The sequence below is a fragment of the Alligator sinensis genome, unplaced genomic scaffold (assembly GCF_000455745.1).
Source record: "Alligator sinensis unplaced genomic scaffold, ASM45574v1 scaffold1452_1, whole genome shotgun sequence".
NCBI classification, from domain to species: Eukaryota; Metazoa; Chordata; order Crocodylia; family Alligatoridae; genus Alligator; species Alligator sinensis.
This window is the reverse complement of record NW_005842994.1, coordinates 61,343-78,832: the sequence shown is the minus strand read 5'-3', so window position 1 is coordinate 78,832 and position 17,490 is coordinate 61,343. Positions and strand designations below refer to the sequence as shown.

At 50.1% G+C, this 17,490-nt stretch overlaps 1 protein-coding gene across 1 annotated transcript in view; it reads right to left on the bottom strand.

Moving 5' to 3' along the window:
- The window catches only part of SEMA5B (semaphorin 5B), a gene marked incomplete at its 5' end in the record, with an annotated part of 98,285 nt that overhangs the window by 42,473 nt on the left and 38,322 nt on the right, over positions 1-17,490 (bottom strand). The window contains 1 exon segment of the mRNA XM_006036643.2: positions 1,154-1,271. Coding sequence (XP_006036705.1) covers positions 1,154-1,271 — 118 coding nt within the window.

Sequence of the window (17,490 nt, the reverse complement as noted above, 5' to 3'; positions counted from 1 at the left end):
GGAAAGAGATAAGGGGAATAAACATCCCCGCACCTCTGGACATAAACAGCATACTGCCGATATAACCCGTGCAGCCCTCGCTCTGTGTACTGTAGTCGGTGGCATTAGCATGCTAATTGGCATTAGATAATAACGATGGAACTTAATGAGAAATCTTCCGCAGGACCCCCCTCCCCTCCCCACTGCAATTTAGTACGAGCTGCTCTCCTTCCCAGGTATGGTTCAAGCAACAGGAATTAGCCTCCGCCGTGTATCCTCGAAGACTGTGGCCGTGAACAGGATACAGGCATCGGGGTGGGGGGGAAAAAAAGCGGGGCGCACGGGGGAGTGAACTGCTGTGCCGACCCGACCCAACTCCCCGCAGTCGGTTTGAGAAGCACTTCGTGGCAAAACCAAAGCGGCGTTCCCTTTCGAGTGCTGTAAACCAGGCTTGAGCCACGCTCAGATGAGCAAAAGCTGATGGCTTCATTCTCCCTCTGCCCCCCACCTGCATGCACACGCGCTAGCAACCTCTCCCCCAGCCCTCTCCTCCTCTCCTTTAACACGTACCCCGTGACCCTCTCGCTCGATTTATACCCCCACCTCCCCACACCGTCCCCCTCTACCCCCTCTTTTTCTCCTTCACGCTCTTCTTCGCTTCTCCCGTGGGACACCCCCTGCGGAGGAGCTCCTCTGGCCAGCAGAGTTGCCGAAACAGCCCTATGCTAGCCGTGGTCTCCCAGCCCCCAAACCACAGGTCCTCGAGATTAGCTGGGGCCAAAGAGCTGTATACCCTCCGCTCTTCTCATTGCTAGGGAGCTGTAGAAAAAAGATTATAAATTAGACTCTGCAGGGCCGGGCAATTATTTCGGGCGGAGAGCCGCTTTCTGAGTTTCGGCAAGGCATTGAGGGCCGCACGGCAGGCAGCCGGGGCAGATAAATATTAATTTTCTAACTTTTCTTAAGGGTTGGCTAGAATAGCCTGGCGGGCAGCCCCTGAATTCAAGCCACCCTAAGGCAGCTCCAACTTTTGGGGGACGTGCAAGGCCCATAAAGCATCAAAATGTAGGTATTCGATACCGGGTTGACTATTGTCTGGATAACCTATTTCTCTCCCTCTGTTGCACACGCTGAGTACATTCATATATTTTTGTAGCCTTTCAACTCCACTCACTGGGCACTCGGTGATATTCTGAGTCCACAGGCTCATGTTGGAGCTGTCCTCGATGGTCGTGCAGCGTTTCTGTTTGTTATCCCAGCCGCAGTACGGGTCTCTGGCTCCCAGACATTCCCTGCATGTGGAAAGAGAAAAGATTAGAGCTTTTTAAGACCGGCCGGCTCAAAAAACATGTATTCAAGTGTAGTTCTTCTAATATGACAGCTGTCAACTGCACTGAACCTCAGAAGAAACAATTTCTTCTAAGCAAAGCTTTACCTCCCTGGGAGGAGAGAACAGCTGAATAACAAGGGTGGCAGCACACAAAGCAAATTTCACTCGTGCACGCCGCAGATTAAAAATCAGCTCACTCCCTTCCCAGGCCTCGGGGGGTGGGGGGAAAATGACTTTACAAATTTTAGTCAAAGAGCGCTTGTCGCTGCGGTATCTTTGCGCCCCCTCGTAATCACTCGTCGGGGCCAAAGCTCGCACAAAGCAACCTCTGTGAGCATGGTTTCTGACACTGTGTCCATGCAAAGGGGTTAGACAAGCAGAATTAGCCACTGGGCCACTCATAAAGGCTTTCTATTAGTCTTGGCCTTTGTCAGAACAATGGTTTCATTTATAATCCTAACATCGAGATGTCAGCTTGGAAAAGTCACAGCCGAACATTATTTCTGAGCCTTTAGCCGCTCCGAACACTGGTGCATTCATCCTCCTGCCCGATCCACATCGACCAGCGAACTGCGTGTTCCCACCACGTGAGCTGCTAAAGCCAAATAACGCCGGCTACTACCTTCACTAGACTGCACAGGCCAGCGATACAAACTGGCCAACCTTTGGCCATGCTGGTCACTCCCATGGGTTCCCTTCAAATCTTTGCCTGCCTATACACGTGCTCGGGGGGCATTTTCATTAGAGCAGTTCCCGGAGAGCCGCTCTAATTAAAACACCTCATCGTCACATCAGTGAAGCCCCCACACATTTAAAAAGGGCCGTAGGACTCTTTTTGCTAAACCTCATTCGACAAGGTTCAGCTAAAGCACCCCCGCAGCCGTTTTAAAACGCATGGAGGCTTAATAGAGGTGACATTAAAGCGCTTTAATTAGAACGCAGAGCAGGCTCGATTAATCAAGGCTGGTAATGGCCACTGATTAATCAAGTCTGCCCCGACGCGTTCTTATTAAAACAGGAATGAGCACGTGTATAGGCAGTCTTTTATTTCCATCATGAAAAGACAATAACAGGACAAGCATGAGTCAGTGAGGGAGGGACAAAATGTTATTTCTTTCTTTCAACGAGCCACCCTTAACATGCACGCAATGCTCAGGTCTTTCCAGAAGTCCCACGTGACTCTAGAAAGGCCAAGTGAACAGCGGCACGGGCCCAAAGCGCGGGGGGACGGGGGAGATCCAGGTCAGGCAGCGAAAAAGGAGGGCAGTAAGATTTATTCCGAGGGTAGGTATCAGCGTGATAAGTGAAACATCAGAAAAAAAATCAAATGAAACGAGATGTGAAGTATTCCCACCCAGAAATCTTTGAAATCCTATTAGCCCATAATCAGCTACAAATGAAAAAGCCTGTCCCTCAAGCACAACTCGGACGAAAGGCTAGTCCGAGCCGATTCCAAAGCAATTTGCCCAAAAGCAAACCCTGGCTGCGTTCGCTCTCCGGTACGATTTCTGGTACTATTTACCCGTCTCCAATTTGCTCCGGCTTCGCAGGAGGGTGTTTGTTTCACTGAAGATTTAAGCTGGCAAAATAAGGGATGCAGCGATCTCTTGGTCGCTTAAAAAGGGAAATGCAGTGAACAAGTTGCAATGATTCGCAGCAATGGTTTCCTTTAAACGGCTTCAAAACACACAAGGAAAAAGGCATGCATCGTTCTGGTCCAGCCCACGATTGCAAAGCAGGCAGGGGAAAACATAAAAAAATAGAGGAGACTTGGGATCCTGAGCCCAAGGACATGCAAAGGGATATGTGCGGCTGTGCTTATTATTCTGGCCGAAGAGCCCAGTCCCCCTGCTTTGGCAGCCCGCACTGCTCCAATGCCGCCTTTGCTGCAAGAAGTGCGTCCCTGCCTGTGTGGCTGCAAGGCCAGCAGCCCCTGAGCAGGGTCCGGGCAGAGTTACCAAGCTGGTACTGGGATTGGGAATATGCCCAGCCCCCTGGGTAACCTCAGCGCTTCGGGAGGGAACCGCGCCGTTCCTGGAGGGAAGAAGGAAACAGAGCCGTGGAAGAGGGAAAAAAAGAGCCAAAGCAAACCAGAATCCTGCCCGGAGCTAGCAGCTCTCTCCTCGTCCCGCCAGCCCTCGACACCTCCAGCCGCTCGGTGAGCAAAGGCAGGTCATTGTAATTCGTAATGGGGAAAGCTGTTGTGAGCGTTACCCTATTTTTTTCTTCCCCTGGAATTTAATTCCTCCGACGACAGGCGCTGTATAAATTCTCTAAACGATCTCCGTATGTTCGGTGCTGCGGCCCACAGCCACGCCGCAGGCTGCAATCTGTCCCCGTTAGGCACTGACCACGGCTCTGCCACTCTCATAATGTGTGTCATGCTGCTAATGTGCTGCTCGTCGCTGGGGGCAGCGAGCTACAGACCTGAACGGCGCGGCGCGCTCGGTGCATCACAGCCCGCCGGTGCCTCGCCTTGCACGCTAGCCCCCGCCGCCGATGGGCGAGCAGGAGATACATCGCAGAGCACGCAGGGGGAGGCCGAGCCTTGGCGAACGCCTGACACAAGCTACACCTCACGCTAGGTGCACGCTCGCCGGGGTCTGGATCGTGGCCGGAGCAGGTCGTCACCTCCCCGCTCCCTGCTGTTTCCAGAGGACACGGGCTCCGCTGGTGTGTCAGGATGCACACGCTATATAATTTACAACAATCACAGAACAGGATTTCTCCTCCTCCTGAAGCCTGATCATTTGAAATCTAAAAACAAGACCCAGGAGGCTGACCCCTCTCATTTCAGAATTGAAAGCCTGGGCATCTGACTCAGCCTGATTATATCAAGTGACGGGGAAACGTTTTAGGCTGAAGAGAAATGTATTCTCTGATATGCAGTTTGCTTATTTCCCCCACCTCCCCCATTGTTATAAGTGGAAAGAGCATTACCATATGCTGTACCGAATGTTTCCAAATCTGTGTTCATTTAGATCTTTTAAAAACACGTCCTTATTTATTTGATATATCATACCGCCATGCACATCCTTATTTATTTTATTTATCATACAGCCATGCACATCCTTATTTATTTTATATATCATACCGCCACGCACACACAAAGCCAATATGCAGATACACACACATGCACGCACAAGACAAATACACGCATAGGCAAACATGTACACGTTTGCACACACATACACACTGAAATGCACGACAAAAAACGGTGTTACGGTTGTCAGCATTTGTTGCCACCGCTTGTCCCTGGACCCACCGCAGCAGCCGCTGGCCCTGCAGATCCAGCCCAGGAGGAGCCTTGAGCTCAGGATCCCGTACTAGCTGACACCCACGCTGCAAAGAGTTTGCAACCTAAGGGTGAACGTCGGATGCTACTGATGTGGATGGGATCACCGACTTCACCGGGGCCAGGATTTCATCCCATGTACAGACGCTTCTAGGGTGAACACCGTACATGGATTCTTCAGCGAAAGCTTAACATCGTCTCGAGGGACAACTGATGCGATATCATCTCATCTCTGTCCTTCTCGGAAGGGAATCCACCGGCCTTCCCAGCAACCCTTCCCTGGAGGTGTACCAGAGCATGGGAACAGTGCTTCTCTTAATAGTGGGGGTCATTAATTACTGACCTATCTGATAAAGGGCGAAGAGACAGAGGCAGTTAGCCAAGTTAGTCTGAAGTCTGGCAGAAGGCAGAGCAAGGTGGCACCCATGCACTTTTGTGGGGAGCAACCTACCTCTTCAGACCGAGTGTGTGTGAGAGGTGTGTCAGATGTGTGCGAAGTGAGATACTGCAGACAGCAAATGTCTCCCCCACCCCACCCCTTTCTCTTTACTAGAAACCACTCAGTCAGAAGTCAGGAAAATACCTCGCCCGTGTACAACTACCAGGCTGGATTTAGTATGACAGGGTGTTAGTATCAATAGTGATTCACTTTAGTTCATTGGCTTGCAATAAATGTCTTATCTGAGGCCTAATGGAATACACCAAAGCACTCAATTTAGAAACAATTCAGCTTGTGTCTCCTGTACAGGGTGTTTTGTCTCTCTCTCCTTATTCTCACTTACCAAGGACATTTGCATGAAAATAGGATCTTCTTCCTAAGACTTCACCTGCTGCCTGCCGTTTCGGAGCTGTACGCCTGCGGGCTGGTGGCGATCACAATCGGTTCCACAGCCGTGACTCGAGATAACCCAAGGGATTAGGGCTCCAGGTGGGGGAATCACTGCTGAGACCCTATCCACACCTCAGTAAAGTCCACTGGAAAGATTTCCTGCGACTCGGACGTGCTGTTCTCAATCAGAGCAGAGGGGTCTGGTGGTCCTAGACATAGCTGTATTTGCAGACCCGTAGGAAAGGAGGTCTGGAAGGGACCTCAGGAGGTGATTTAGTCCATCCCTCTGCCCAAGGCAGGATTGTTCCTGTCTAAACCATCCTGCACAAGCATCCTCCAGATTGAGAGCTGGAGGCGACGATGTTTATTGCTTCCACGATGCTGTCCGCCACCGTTGCAGGAGTCACCGAGGAACCGTGGCAAGGGCTCTCTAGGGTCATGCATCTAGTTAGTCCCAAGCTGAAACTCCTGAAGGGACACTCAGCGAGCTGTGCAAACCCATCTTCATGCTCTGGACCACACTTGTAGGAGATGGGAAGGGAGCCCAGGTAAGCACAGCAGCTCTGAGGGTGCAGAGCTATGGGTGCTGGGAAGCCAGGCTAAAGCTGCAAGGAATCGGGGGGCAACAGGGAGAGACGTTGCCTCTGCAGAAATGGTGCTGGGCTCCAGCAACTCTCGGTGGCCCCTGGAGATTGGGTCCTGGTGCTGATTCTTCCCTTGCTCAACCCAAGAGATGAACCTGGAGCAGGCACGCATAGCGCACAGCACCCCAAAGCACGGGTCCGCATACCGCGGGGCACATTTACATCAAGGGTCTCTCCTCCTTCACATTCCCCATCACCCACGTCTTGGTTCCACATCCTTTTCAAAGGCTCGGCCTCATACGCCTGCACCTCACTATCCACACCCTCTTTTCCACCCCAGGCCCATTGCATCGAGCTACTTCCAGTCACAAGACATCCCTCCAGTATGTATTTCTTTAGGCTATAAGCCACGTTATCCTCTAAGGTGGAGGAGGGTGGGTGGCCAACTGCTTCTACATTGAGCAGTGCGGGAAACCTTAGGCTAGTACCTTGGACCACGACGGGGGCGCCACTGATTTCCTACTTCTCTATGAGTCTCTGTGCTTCTAAAGCCGGGGCAAGGAGGGCAAGTGCCAAGCTCCCCCGGGCTAGCAGGGAAGGCCGAGGCTGCGCTTGCTGCAGGGTGGGTGGGAGCTAATGGAGGTAGGAACCAAAGCAACCCCCATGAAACCAAATTAGCAGGTGGCCCCCGGGGCCATTTCCATAGGGCTGAGGCTAGGCGCCAGCTGCTTTGGGGTTGCGGGGCAGCGCTCCCAGGACCGGCAGGATGGCTGGGCTGGCCCCAGCTCCCCTTGGGGGTGCCTGTGATCCAGATCTGGAGCTGGTCTGTAGTTCACTGGCAGGCACCTGCACCTGCTTCAGTGAGGAGGGAGGGAAGGAAGGAGGGAGGGGGAAGCACTGCAGATGCACCAGCTCCCCCACCACCTCCAGGTTGGTTTCTCTCCACAGCTGGGAGTGGAGTCTGCCCACAGCTGGCTCCCACGTCCGCACGAGCAGCGGCACTGCGCTCGCACCCCAAAGCAGTGGCTTTGCGCGGGCCCGCCCCCCAGGTGCCCCGCCAGCCACTGCTGCAGATAGATCAGGTGCATGGAGCAGAGCACTGCTGGAGCTCTTTGCCTAGCAGGAGAGGCAAGGAGTGAGCCGTAGCATTGAATTTGGCTCCTCTTTGCAGGGGGGAGGTGCTTCCGGCCACCCCTGGGAGGGTGGGAGAGGGCCCACTTCATCCTGAGATACTGGAGGACTTCAACTTGTGGGATACATCTGTAGGGAGTGGTCACATCTGAATGGAAAAGGAGACCAGGGATAATCCTGCCGTGGAGTGGCAAAACTTTGAGCTGCATAATTAGTGCTTTAAGCCACTTTAGAAATGCAAAACTCCGGTTCAGAAATGATACCTTTTATTAAACCAACTGAGCAATTGCAAAAAAATATCTTTTTCTGCAAACTTTCGAGGCTCACATGGCCTTCATCAGGCTCAGGGAACATTAAAGATGGTAAAAAGTCCCCATAGGTAGCAAATAAACTTCATTTTTGCACAGAGGCAGCTGAAGGTGGAAGTTTTGCTAGAAACTAGAGTTTTGCATTTCTTTTTGTCTCAGACCAACACAGCTACCAAATACATCCCTTAAGCCACTTTAAGGTGTTCACGTGCAGACAACCCAGGGGTTACAGGCTCCAGGAGTTATCCCAAAATGACTGTGTAACGAGGCTCCGTCTCTAATGGCATTCATATCAGCCCCCACGTCAGGCACCTAAATGATGCACGCACTTGGGAGCATTTGCTCATGGCCTGAAGGATTTCTCCCTTAAAACCTTAAACTTTCCAAGTCTCTATTTCCAAGAGTTTCTGCTACAGACTTTAATTTGCTGCCATCACAAGACGACTTCATCTTTTGGTCAGTTTTCCCTGATGGCTAAAGAAAGCTTTGGACCGTGTCATATATAGCCCTTTAAATCAATACAGCAAGACCCAGGTGATTACGGTCCGACAGACCAAAGGAAAAAAACCAATTGTGGCTTCTTCCTTCTCTTCTGCTTCATTCGAGGAGAAGGACAGACAAGGGCTCCTCTGTCCCCAGAGTCCCCGGGCGGCTGTGCAGGACACTCAGACCACCAGACCTTCAGCTAACGCTCTCCAGCAATTTGTAAGGACGTGCTAAGCTCACCCTACTCTCTTCCGCTCCCTTCCCATTTTCCTCCGCCTCACTCCCTTGTTTCTCTGCTCCAGTAAATGAATGCGATTACAGGACACGGCCGTCTGCCACAGCGGGGGGCTGGACTCGATGCCTCACAAGGTCCCCTCCAACCATACGTTACTATCTAATCCTTGGAAGCGGGCGAGAAAGGGTCTTACGCTTTTAGCCGATGGAGTTTGAAAGCTGCCATGAACCTTGTGTTCACAGGAAGATTAAGATTGTCATTTTGTACTGATTCCTTTAAAACACCCCGTGGGCATCATTACTCAGTTCATTAGAAGCACGCCGTGAGCAGCCTTAGCAAGCTTTGTAACGCGGGGCAAACACCTTACAGGCCTGATCCTGCCCAGTGCTGACTGCCCTCAGCTTCCCCTCCTCGGGGATGGCCAGCGTGAGGATAATCTCTCCCCTTTCTAAAGCGTGAGGATCCGACCCCACATCTGCAGGTGCAGAGCAGCGTGCCTAGTGCGAGAGCGCAGCATTGTGCAAGGAATAAGGTGGGGTTATCTGCAGCTGTTAGCTGCAAGCACGAGACCACGTCTGGCGTTTCCCGACAAGGTTAGCGGCTCGTGCCACGACCAGCAACCGGCAGAGGAGAGCAGCTAAATAAATAACCATATTCTCTTCCAGACATCATAATTACTGACAGCTTCAATACCCCAAGCCGAGAAGAGCGGCCTTTTGTCTTCCCTAAAGCCAGACAGCAAGGAAAGAGGAGAGGAGGACTCGAAGGAGCTTTGCATCTTATGAAAATAAGATTAAAAAAAAAAGGGGGGGGTGGGGGGGGGGACCCACCTCAAACAAAATGTTGATACCTTTAAAAATGCAAAAGCTGCAGAGGTGAGCTAGTGGGCTACGCAAATCCATTATCTTCCCGCACCGAGCAGCCAAGTGGAGTGGAAACGAGCTGCATTAGTCAGACGCGGGTCGAGCAGCAACTTCATTTCTCTGCTGGTGCAATGTAAGGTATTTCAGGGCCAGGTTTTGTCCCTCGGTTACTCGCAGCACGTCGGGTCTTGCTCTGCAAGCAGCAAACCGGCCTCTGGGAAGTAGGGTACTATGCGGTTAGGAACAGCAAAATCTGCCCCCGTGGCTCACCCGTGAGCTGGGTGATTCGCGGGGTTAGACCGGCCCCGGCACGGTTCGGTGCTTTGCGCTGACACCGGGCGCCAAAAGACAGGGAGCGGGTGCTTGTGCGAGGGAGAGGAATTTATCACCTACACAACACCACTTTCAAATGATTTCCACTGTGCACACCATTTGTTTTGAATGCATAAATTAAATCCCAACACATAAGAATTACCTCGGAAATTAAATAGCAATCTTCCAGCCCACTGAAGAGCCAAAACACATCTAACTTATTTGAAAGTAACAATGAATCGACACATGGCCTCCATCGGCAATTTGGCCTGGATTTTCCTTTCCACGCCATAGACCTTGACTCGGCTTCATCTTGTAGTTTCCAGCTCCTGCCCGAACATTTCCAGTCTCTCTGGAATTGATTGTGGCTTTATAGATTATGGCCTCGCACCATCTACACAGCAAACTATTTCATTTCTGATGCCCTGGGTCCTTCTCCATCGTGTCTTGGTGACAATGAGCTTGTTATTTGGGGAGAGGTTCATAGATTCATAGACGTTTAGGGTGGGAAGGGACCTCAGCAGATCTTCAAGTCTGACCCCCTGCCCTGGGCGGGAAAGAGCGCCGGGGTCAGACGACCCCAGCCAGATGCCTATCCAGGTTGGGTTTTTTTTAAAGGCAAGAACTAAAAGCAGCATTGCATTCACTCTAATATGAGGATGAATACTATCCTGCAAACATTCAGATTCAATCTGAATTTATGTTTTGGTCAGTAAAATAGGTTGTTAAAAAAAATGAATAAGCGCTGCTCTCTGAACACTGGCAGAAGCTCTGTCATCGCGCCACGCAAAACTAAATATATCGGGTCTCCGACCACCTGCCGCAAGGAAACTGGGACGCTATAAAAATCCCAATGAAGGGATAGTCAGAAGGCGCTCCTGAATGGGGAGTGTATCTGTCTGGGTGCTGAAGCCGAATCCATTTCCTAACCTCAGCAAACTCGAGCCTTAAGGAAATATCCCTTATATGTAAAACAAACTGCCCGTTGCAGAGTTCATGCCTGTGTCCCGTCGGGGGCCTGCCAGGTGAATAGCTGGGACTTGGACTCTGCGCCTCGGCTGTGTCATTGCAGGCTTCATAGCTCGGAGAACGCTGCTAGCTCCTGTGGCTCGCTGGAGCAAAACCGAAGGGGTGCTTGCTCCTGGCAGCAAAGAAATATGAATACGTGGAGAGGCGACCTCGAGACAGTGAAGGCCAACCCAAGCCCTTCCTGAGGGCCACTCTGCCCCCCTTCCCCTGCCCAATTTGCTGAATGTAAGAACTGCCATTTATTGGGTCAGACCACAGGTCCATCTTGCCCAGTCTCCCCAGTTCCCATGATGGGCTCAGGCCCATGCCCTCTTACAGCACATCAAATAGGCCAGTGGCACAGAGTGGATGCTGAAAGGGAGAGTGAACAGGGAAGGATAGTATGAATATGTTAATCTATTAATATTTGCAGGATAGTATTAATGTTCAATAATGTTCATATTGGTATGACCCTGTTCCTCTCCCACTTGCAGCCCCCAGCATTTAAGGTCTAGGAAGTTCTGGTTCAGAGGCCGTGCCCCTAACTCCCACGCTCAATAGCTACTGATGCCCCTTTCCTCCAAGAGTTTGTCCAATTGCTTCTCTGGCTGCACTGTCAGCTTCCACAATATCTTGCGGCACGCTTTCCTTACACGCGATGCGAAAAACAACTTCCTTTTGTTAGCTTTAAACTTATTACAGCCTACCTGCTGCTCTGCTTTCTGCTTCCTGCGCTCTGCTCCCTCTGCCCATGCGCTGCCTGCCCCCTACCCAATCCGCCACGTGCTATATACAGAGGCTGCCCAAGCCACCCGTGGCAGGTTGGCCACCTCTACTCTGGAAGATGGTGCCGAGTCGGGCCCAGAAGCAACCACGACGTGACGGAGATGGGAGTTATTAAGCAGGAGGACTGTGAGGGCAAACCGACCTTGCAAGAGTCATAAGGGGTGATCAAAAAGTCTGAAAACAATCAACGATGTCCAGCAAGGCTGCACCGAGAGACCCCCCTACCCCCACCTCATCCAGTCCTTTTAAGAGTTTGTGGGGGGGTTCAACTCTGAATGAATTATTTCTGCTCAGCAAAATGCCCAGTGAAGATGCGGTTAGACAGAGAGTGTGTCAATCAAGGAGTCAGAGACTGTAATAGATCTCTAGGCTATCTAGAGTCAACCTTGGGGATCTAGCTGATCTCTTGCCTAAGGCCAGGTTGACCCTGGACAAGTGCAAGGCGGTCCCTTCAATCTGTCCTCCATTGCTTTGTTTCTCCCGTCTTGAAGTGCCCCTAGAGAGCCGGGTGCTGCTAAATTATTAGCATGGTCAGTAGCGGACGTAAGTGCCCACAGGTCCACCGAGCCCAGCAGCCCACCACACTCAGCGGCACAGAGAGGATGCTCAGGGAGAGCATTTCAACAGGGCCTACCCACGACTGTCCCCATCACCCTACAGCTGATCCATCACTCGACACCCTGAGCCATCCTCTGTCCCCATCACCCTACAGCTCCCAGCATTTGGCGGTCCAGGAAGTCCTAATTTGGAGGTTGGCACATGAAGCAGATGATTACCGGTTCTGCACAAGATTGCTGGATTAGTCGGGTGCTTTGGGTTGCTTCGGCATGAACGAAGCTTTGGGAAATCCAAGTAAATATTACTGCCGTGCATTTGGGCCTGACAAAGAAGGCCGCTGGAAGCTCCTGTCACCATGCCAAGCAAAACCGACCTCTGTGAAATACAGTAGGTCTCTGACTCCCAGCCACAGGCTCAGTCACCCACAAGGAAACTCAAATGCCGTAAAATATGAATGCAAGGGACAGCCACCTCCATTGGGGACAAACTAGCACCTCTCTAAGCCAAAGGCTAATCTCGTTAGCGCGTACCCGCTGGGGTAACAACAAAGTGGCTAGTGCACGTGGGCGTACCGCTGCATCTGCACAGCACAGAGCCTAACCGTGTTGGCTGCTGGCCTTGCTGTACCTGGGCAGAAAACTTGAGCTTTGAAAGAAAATCACCAAGAAATAGGACGGGCAAAGCAACAGTAAAACGGCCGGCTCTTGAAAGGCATGAGTGCTGTCTTCCGCTGCGAGCAGTGCCTCAGATATAAGTACTATGACACACTGACATTACAAGATGGAAAAATTGAAGGCTGCGGTGGATATATACCCTGGAGTTGCTTATAGCATTTTGCCATTAATATTACTTGTATTGCAAGACCGTCAAAGTCATTCGAATATCATTTATTCCAAGAAAACAGCAGGCTTTGCTGACAATCAGTGCCGGACTGAAACTAATTTCACGTTGCCTACCAAGCAGTCATCGAGCGATAATGACTTTTAGACACCACTGATCATGGCTGGCTTCAAGCCAGTTGGCGCAAGGTGGGAAGATCTTTATTCTACGCCTATTCCCAATCTTCTGAAACATCCAGGTCGCAACTGCAGTATGCGTAAGAAAAATCAAGGAAGACCAAAACACCCCAAAACAAATGGGGTAAGGTGAGGCGAGAGCAAGAAACCAGAAGCCAGGGAGCCCTGAAATGAGCTCTTTTCCCTTGATTCAGTCTTAGTGACCTTCGCCTGTCTCATTTATGCCCCTTCTGTTTTCACCTGCTGCATAAACCTGGACTTCACCTACTGCTCAAGGCAGGTAATAAATTCTGCTTCTGTGATGACAGTTTGCTCTGGGTCATATACTTAGGGACGAGAGACGGGTAAAGTGGTATCCTGAAAGCATGTGGATGTCTTTGAATGACAGTTACTATAACACTAAAGCTTTGCACGTTGGTGTGTGTATTGAATCGTGGACGTCGAGAATGGGAATGACCGTTTTCCAACCGCTGCAAGACTGTACCCTACGGGACACCAATGGGTCTTGCCCAGTCTACCATAACTTGAAGGGTCCCAAGTGGTGGGATTGTCCCCACTTCCCTTGGAGAACTATCTAAACAGCCAAACCTCCCTCTGTAAGCAAGGACCATTGGCATCCTGCTCCGCGGATAGTCCCCGGGCGATACTGCCTACCTGCTGTTTGGTTTTACTAGCAACTTCAACAGCACCCATCTCAGAACATAAACCTCAATCTTTCTCTCTCGACTTGTCCTACCTTGGATTTCCCTACAGACACGATATTGCCGTATTTTTCTCCTCACTGTTATTTGCGATTTCATCACACTTTAGTAACATCTGCAAAGCATGCTATTTTCCTTCTTCCGTGTCATTAAAGATAATGTCAAATGAGGTAGGACCTAAAACCAATCTCTCCGGTACCTCACTAAAACCCTCCCCTGCCTTGCTACATTACCACTAATCGTTGCCCTTCTTCAGTTTTAGACACACGTGACAACATTCGTTTCGCAGACGCTTTGCATTACGTTTCTGCGAGAAATGGGATCTGTTGTTTCACTGAAACCCACGGGCGTTACATCTACTTCATTCGCTTCAACAACGCAACGTCCGGATCTTGCAAGAGCTGTCCGCTGTGCTTCCTTTTAACTACCAGAGCAGACTGATCGAAGTCAATGGGACTTGTCGCCTTTTTTTAAGGTTAAGCAGATGCATAAATGTTGGCAGAATAAAGTCTGAATTTCTTTTGAAAATCATATTCATTTATCAGTGTTTATTCTTTTTTAAATCCATGTGATCCTAGCTGTTTGCTACCTTCTAGGAGCAAATCTTAGTCCTCTTAATGTCAATAGGCATTTGCCATTTACTCCAACAGAGCCTTGGTCTTAACTTAGATGTTTAGTGATTTTTCTCATCATTTAGCTCATTAATAGGGATTGTGGATGACTTAAAGGACATTAAGTATCCCGATCGTTTTTTCTTCTGTGGCATTTTCCAGGGCATTTTCAATGTTCGTTATTAGCAGTATAGTTTGTAGCTAATTCCCTTAATCCGATAGGGACCATATAAAAAATGGAAATAGATTATTTGGATTTTGCCTTCTCTGCTTTTTAACACTAGTAAGTCTAGCAGCATCCATCTCACTGCTTCTCTCTGTCCCCCAAAAGAGCATATTTAAAAAAAAAAAAAGAGTTCAACATCTTAGCAATCGTTATAGTCATTCAAACATTTATCGTCGTTCAAAACTAGATTTTCAGAACTGAGCACAATCTGGGCCAGATTTTCAGCAAAACTCCCCCTCCTGTTTGGCATCAAATTAAGGGTGTTTCAGGAGGGTCCAGTGAACATGTGGCCGGCACTGTTGCAATGGGAGATGATGAATGCTAAAAAACCCTTTGAAAATCTGGCCTTAATCCTGTCCTCCTTCTCTGCTGCACAACTTGCTCACCAGAACTTTTCACAAACCAGCTGCTTATTTTTCCTTGGCTTTTCTTTTCGGGAAGCCGTCATCAGCTGTGCCCTAACAGTGATGTCTTCTTTAAAGTCCCCCCGACTTTCCTTTTCTTTTTTTTCCACCCACACTGGTGGATTCCAACTCTCCCATCTCTTCCACTTCATTTAAGTCCCTGAACTCGAGTAGCCTTGTAACTACGGATGATAAACCCAAGCATTTCATCTTTGAGGTGGCTTCTACCTTTTGGGTTTGTTTGTTTTTTTAAGATTTAAAAAAAGAAAACGAAGCAAAATGACTTGAAAGAAAGTCTTGCAGAAGTTGCAGAGCGGAGCTCCCGTTGGGTGTGTTGTAAGTAAGGAAAGGCGGGGAGAAAGTGTGAGAGAGGAGCAAACAAAAGGCTTCTTTGTGGTTGCTCCTGACCCCCTCCAGGGGCACATCAGGAATTGCTCGCACCTTGTAGCTGCCTAAGCACCAGCCTAGAATGGCTCGCGACGGACAGTGATCCTCGCGTAGATCCCAGGCAACAAGTACGAGTAGCAATCGGGTGAGCGCCAGCATTTTTGCTAAGCTTTGCATTGCACTCTATGACCGAAGGGTATGTACGGAGGAAATTAGGCCAAGCAGGAAGCATAAAGATCAGCATCACTCAGCAGCAAAGCCCCTGCACTGGGGTTAAAGAAATAAAACTCACAGGCAAGAGTTCAGATGAGAGAGAGTCACAGCGGTGTGCGAAAAGGGGCTAACTCTCCCCTCACTACTATGAATTGGGAGCAACTTCCCTGGCATCACTATTCTGGTGGCAACCGTGGTGTAAGGCCTGAAAGATTCACACGCGTGTGCAACTGCAGGGAGATGCCTCTTCAGTGGTGGGTACAGACTAGCTGGCTTGTCCCCAGGATCCCTAAGTTGCATGATCTGTGCGCATGTCTGGGGTGTGAGGAGTGATGAGACATAAAAAATGGCAGTAAAATCATATCAGGCAGGAGCAGGAAGAGCAATGGGGTTTTAGAGGCCTGCCAGCCTGTTCCTCCCACTTACCTCCTTCTGGCTGATCCAAATGCAGAGCCAAAGTATTGCTGCAGCTTCGATTGTGGCTACAGGGCCGCAGCCAGTAATGCTCTACGCTCGATGCAAGCTCAGAAGAGAAGTTGGGGAGGAGAAGTCTGCACCAAGTACAAAGCCCCTTGTGCCCGGGATGCTCTGAGGGTCCTATCGACTTCGCTACAATCCCCACCAGGTCATAACAATCTCGCCCTTTTGCCCCCTTTTTAAATCATCCACGACCTGCTCCTGGAGACTGACCCATGCTCGGAGCACCGGACAACATCTCAGATCCAATATTCAGATCCAGGGTTGTGTTTAGATCCATTCTAGTGATCTAGAGGACACCAGCTAAAGCCCTTCACCAAAGCCTGAGCGGATCTTGAAACAAAACTCACGTTCATGCCTACCTGCTTCTATGATTGCGAGGAGATTTCTAAACCATGTTCTTCCTGGATGTCAGCCCAGCTAAGCTACCGTACAGCAACCAAGCCCAGAAAAACAGAACAGAAAAAACCCTAATCCCAGGTTTTGTCTGCATTGGACACTTTCCCAATACCCTGTAGTGAAAGTCAGGGACTGCAGCTTTAATGCAAACAGGAGTGCGCGCGCACATGCACATGCACATGCACGAGGCAAGGTCCCGGCAGCCAAGTGCAGCCCATAAATTTGGGCAGCTGACACTGCAGACGTCTGCCAATGAAACGGGCTGCTTTGAAAAGGCCAATTGAAACAGGTCAGTAGACGTGTACAATGCGCTGCTTAGACACCCAGAACTATCTTGGGTCAGTGAGCCGCGTCCAGATGGAGTGGTCACCATTTAGTAGGTTTAATTGATGCCACGTCAAGAAGCAAACAGCAAAGGAGATGCCAGAAAGGCTTCTTCCTGCCTTCCTTCCTCTTCCCCCGTCTTCAAGCCTGGATATACATCCCACTGCCTCCCAGCAGCCTGGCTCCATGGACTGCTACAGCTAATCAATGCTAAGATCAGTCTTATCTCCGTGTATGATTTCCCGTTCCCGGGGCCTGCCAGGGAGGCTTCCAAAATATGTTCGCCAATCATGATTCCAAATCAGCCCCGGGGGGGGCCAAAATGCTCAACTCCTTTCCTCCTAAAATGAGATGGGGCCAATGAAAACAAACAGTGCTATGGTATTCTTGCCTGGAAGGCACAAAACCTCCATCATCTCAAAGCTTCCCCAGGCCCTGTCAAAATGATTAGATTATGAAATCTGCTGAAACCAGAGCTTTTCAGAGAAGCCAGTCAATAAGTCACTGCCTGGCGAGAAAGTAGGTGAAGGGTAGACTGGGAGGTAGGAAACATGTCTTGCTCCTGAGGCATCTCTTTATTGGCATGTATTAAACAGAGACAAAATAAAAAAACCCCCAATAAATCAGAGCCCCAGAGACATGCCAGGTAAGGCAGCACCAGCTGAAATTAAACTACCCTTCCTGATACCATTCAGCGTGGAAAGAAATGAGATTGGGAAACGTGTCATACGTGTTCAACCTACCAGGGAAAAGTGTCAGGAATCCGGAGTTGAGAAATCCCCTAAGGAAGTGGCTTTTCTGTAATACAAAACCCACAGCCCCGGCTGGCTTTTTGGAAGTTATGTAGACACTGCAAGTCTCGACTTCCCATCCCCCAAATGCGTTGTCTTTCTGTGGTGCAAGGCAACGTGATGAACATCTTCTTTTGAGCTAAGGCCCCACCACCATGGGACCTGCTGAATGCCATTCATCAGACACCACTCTCGCACCGCATGTCATGAAGGTCATCTTTGTCTAGCACCCGGGAC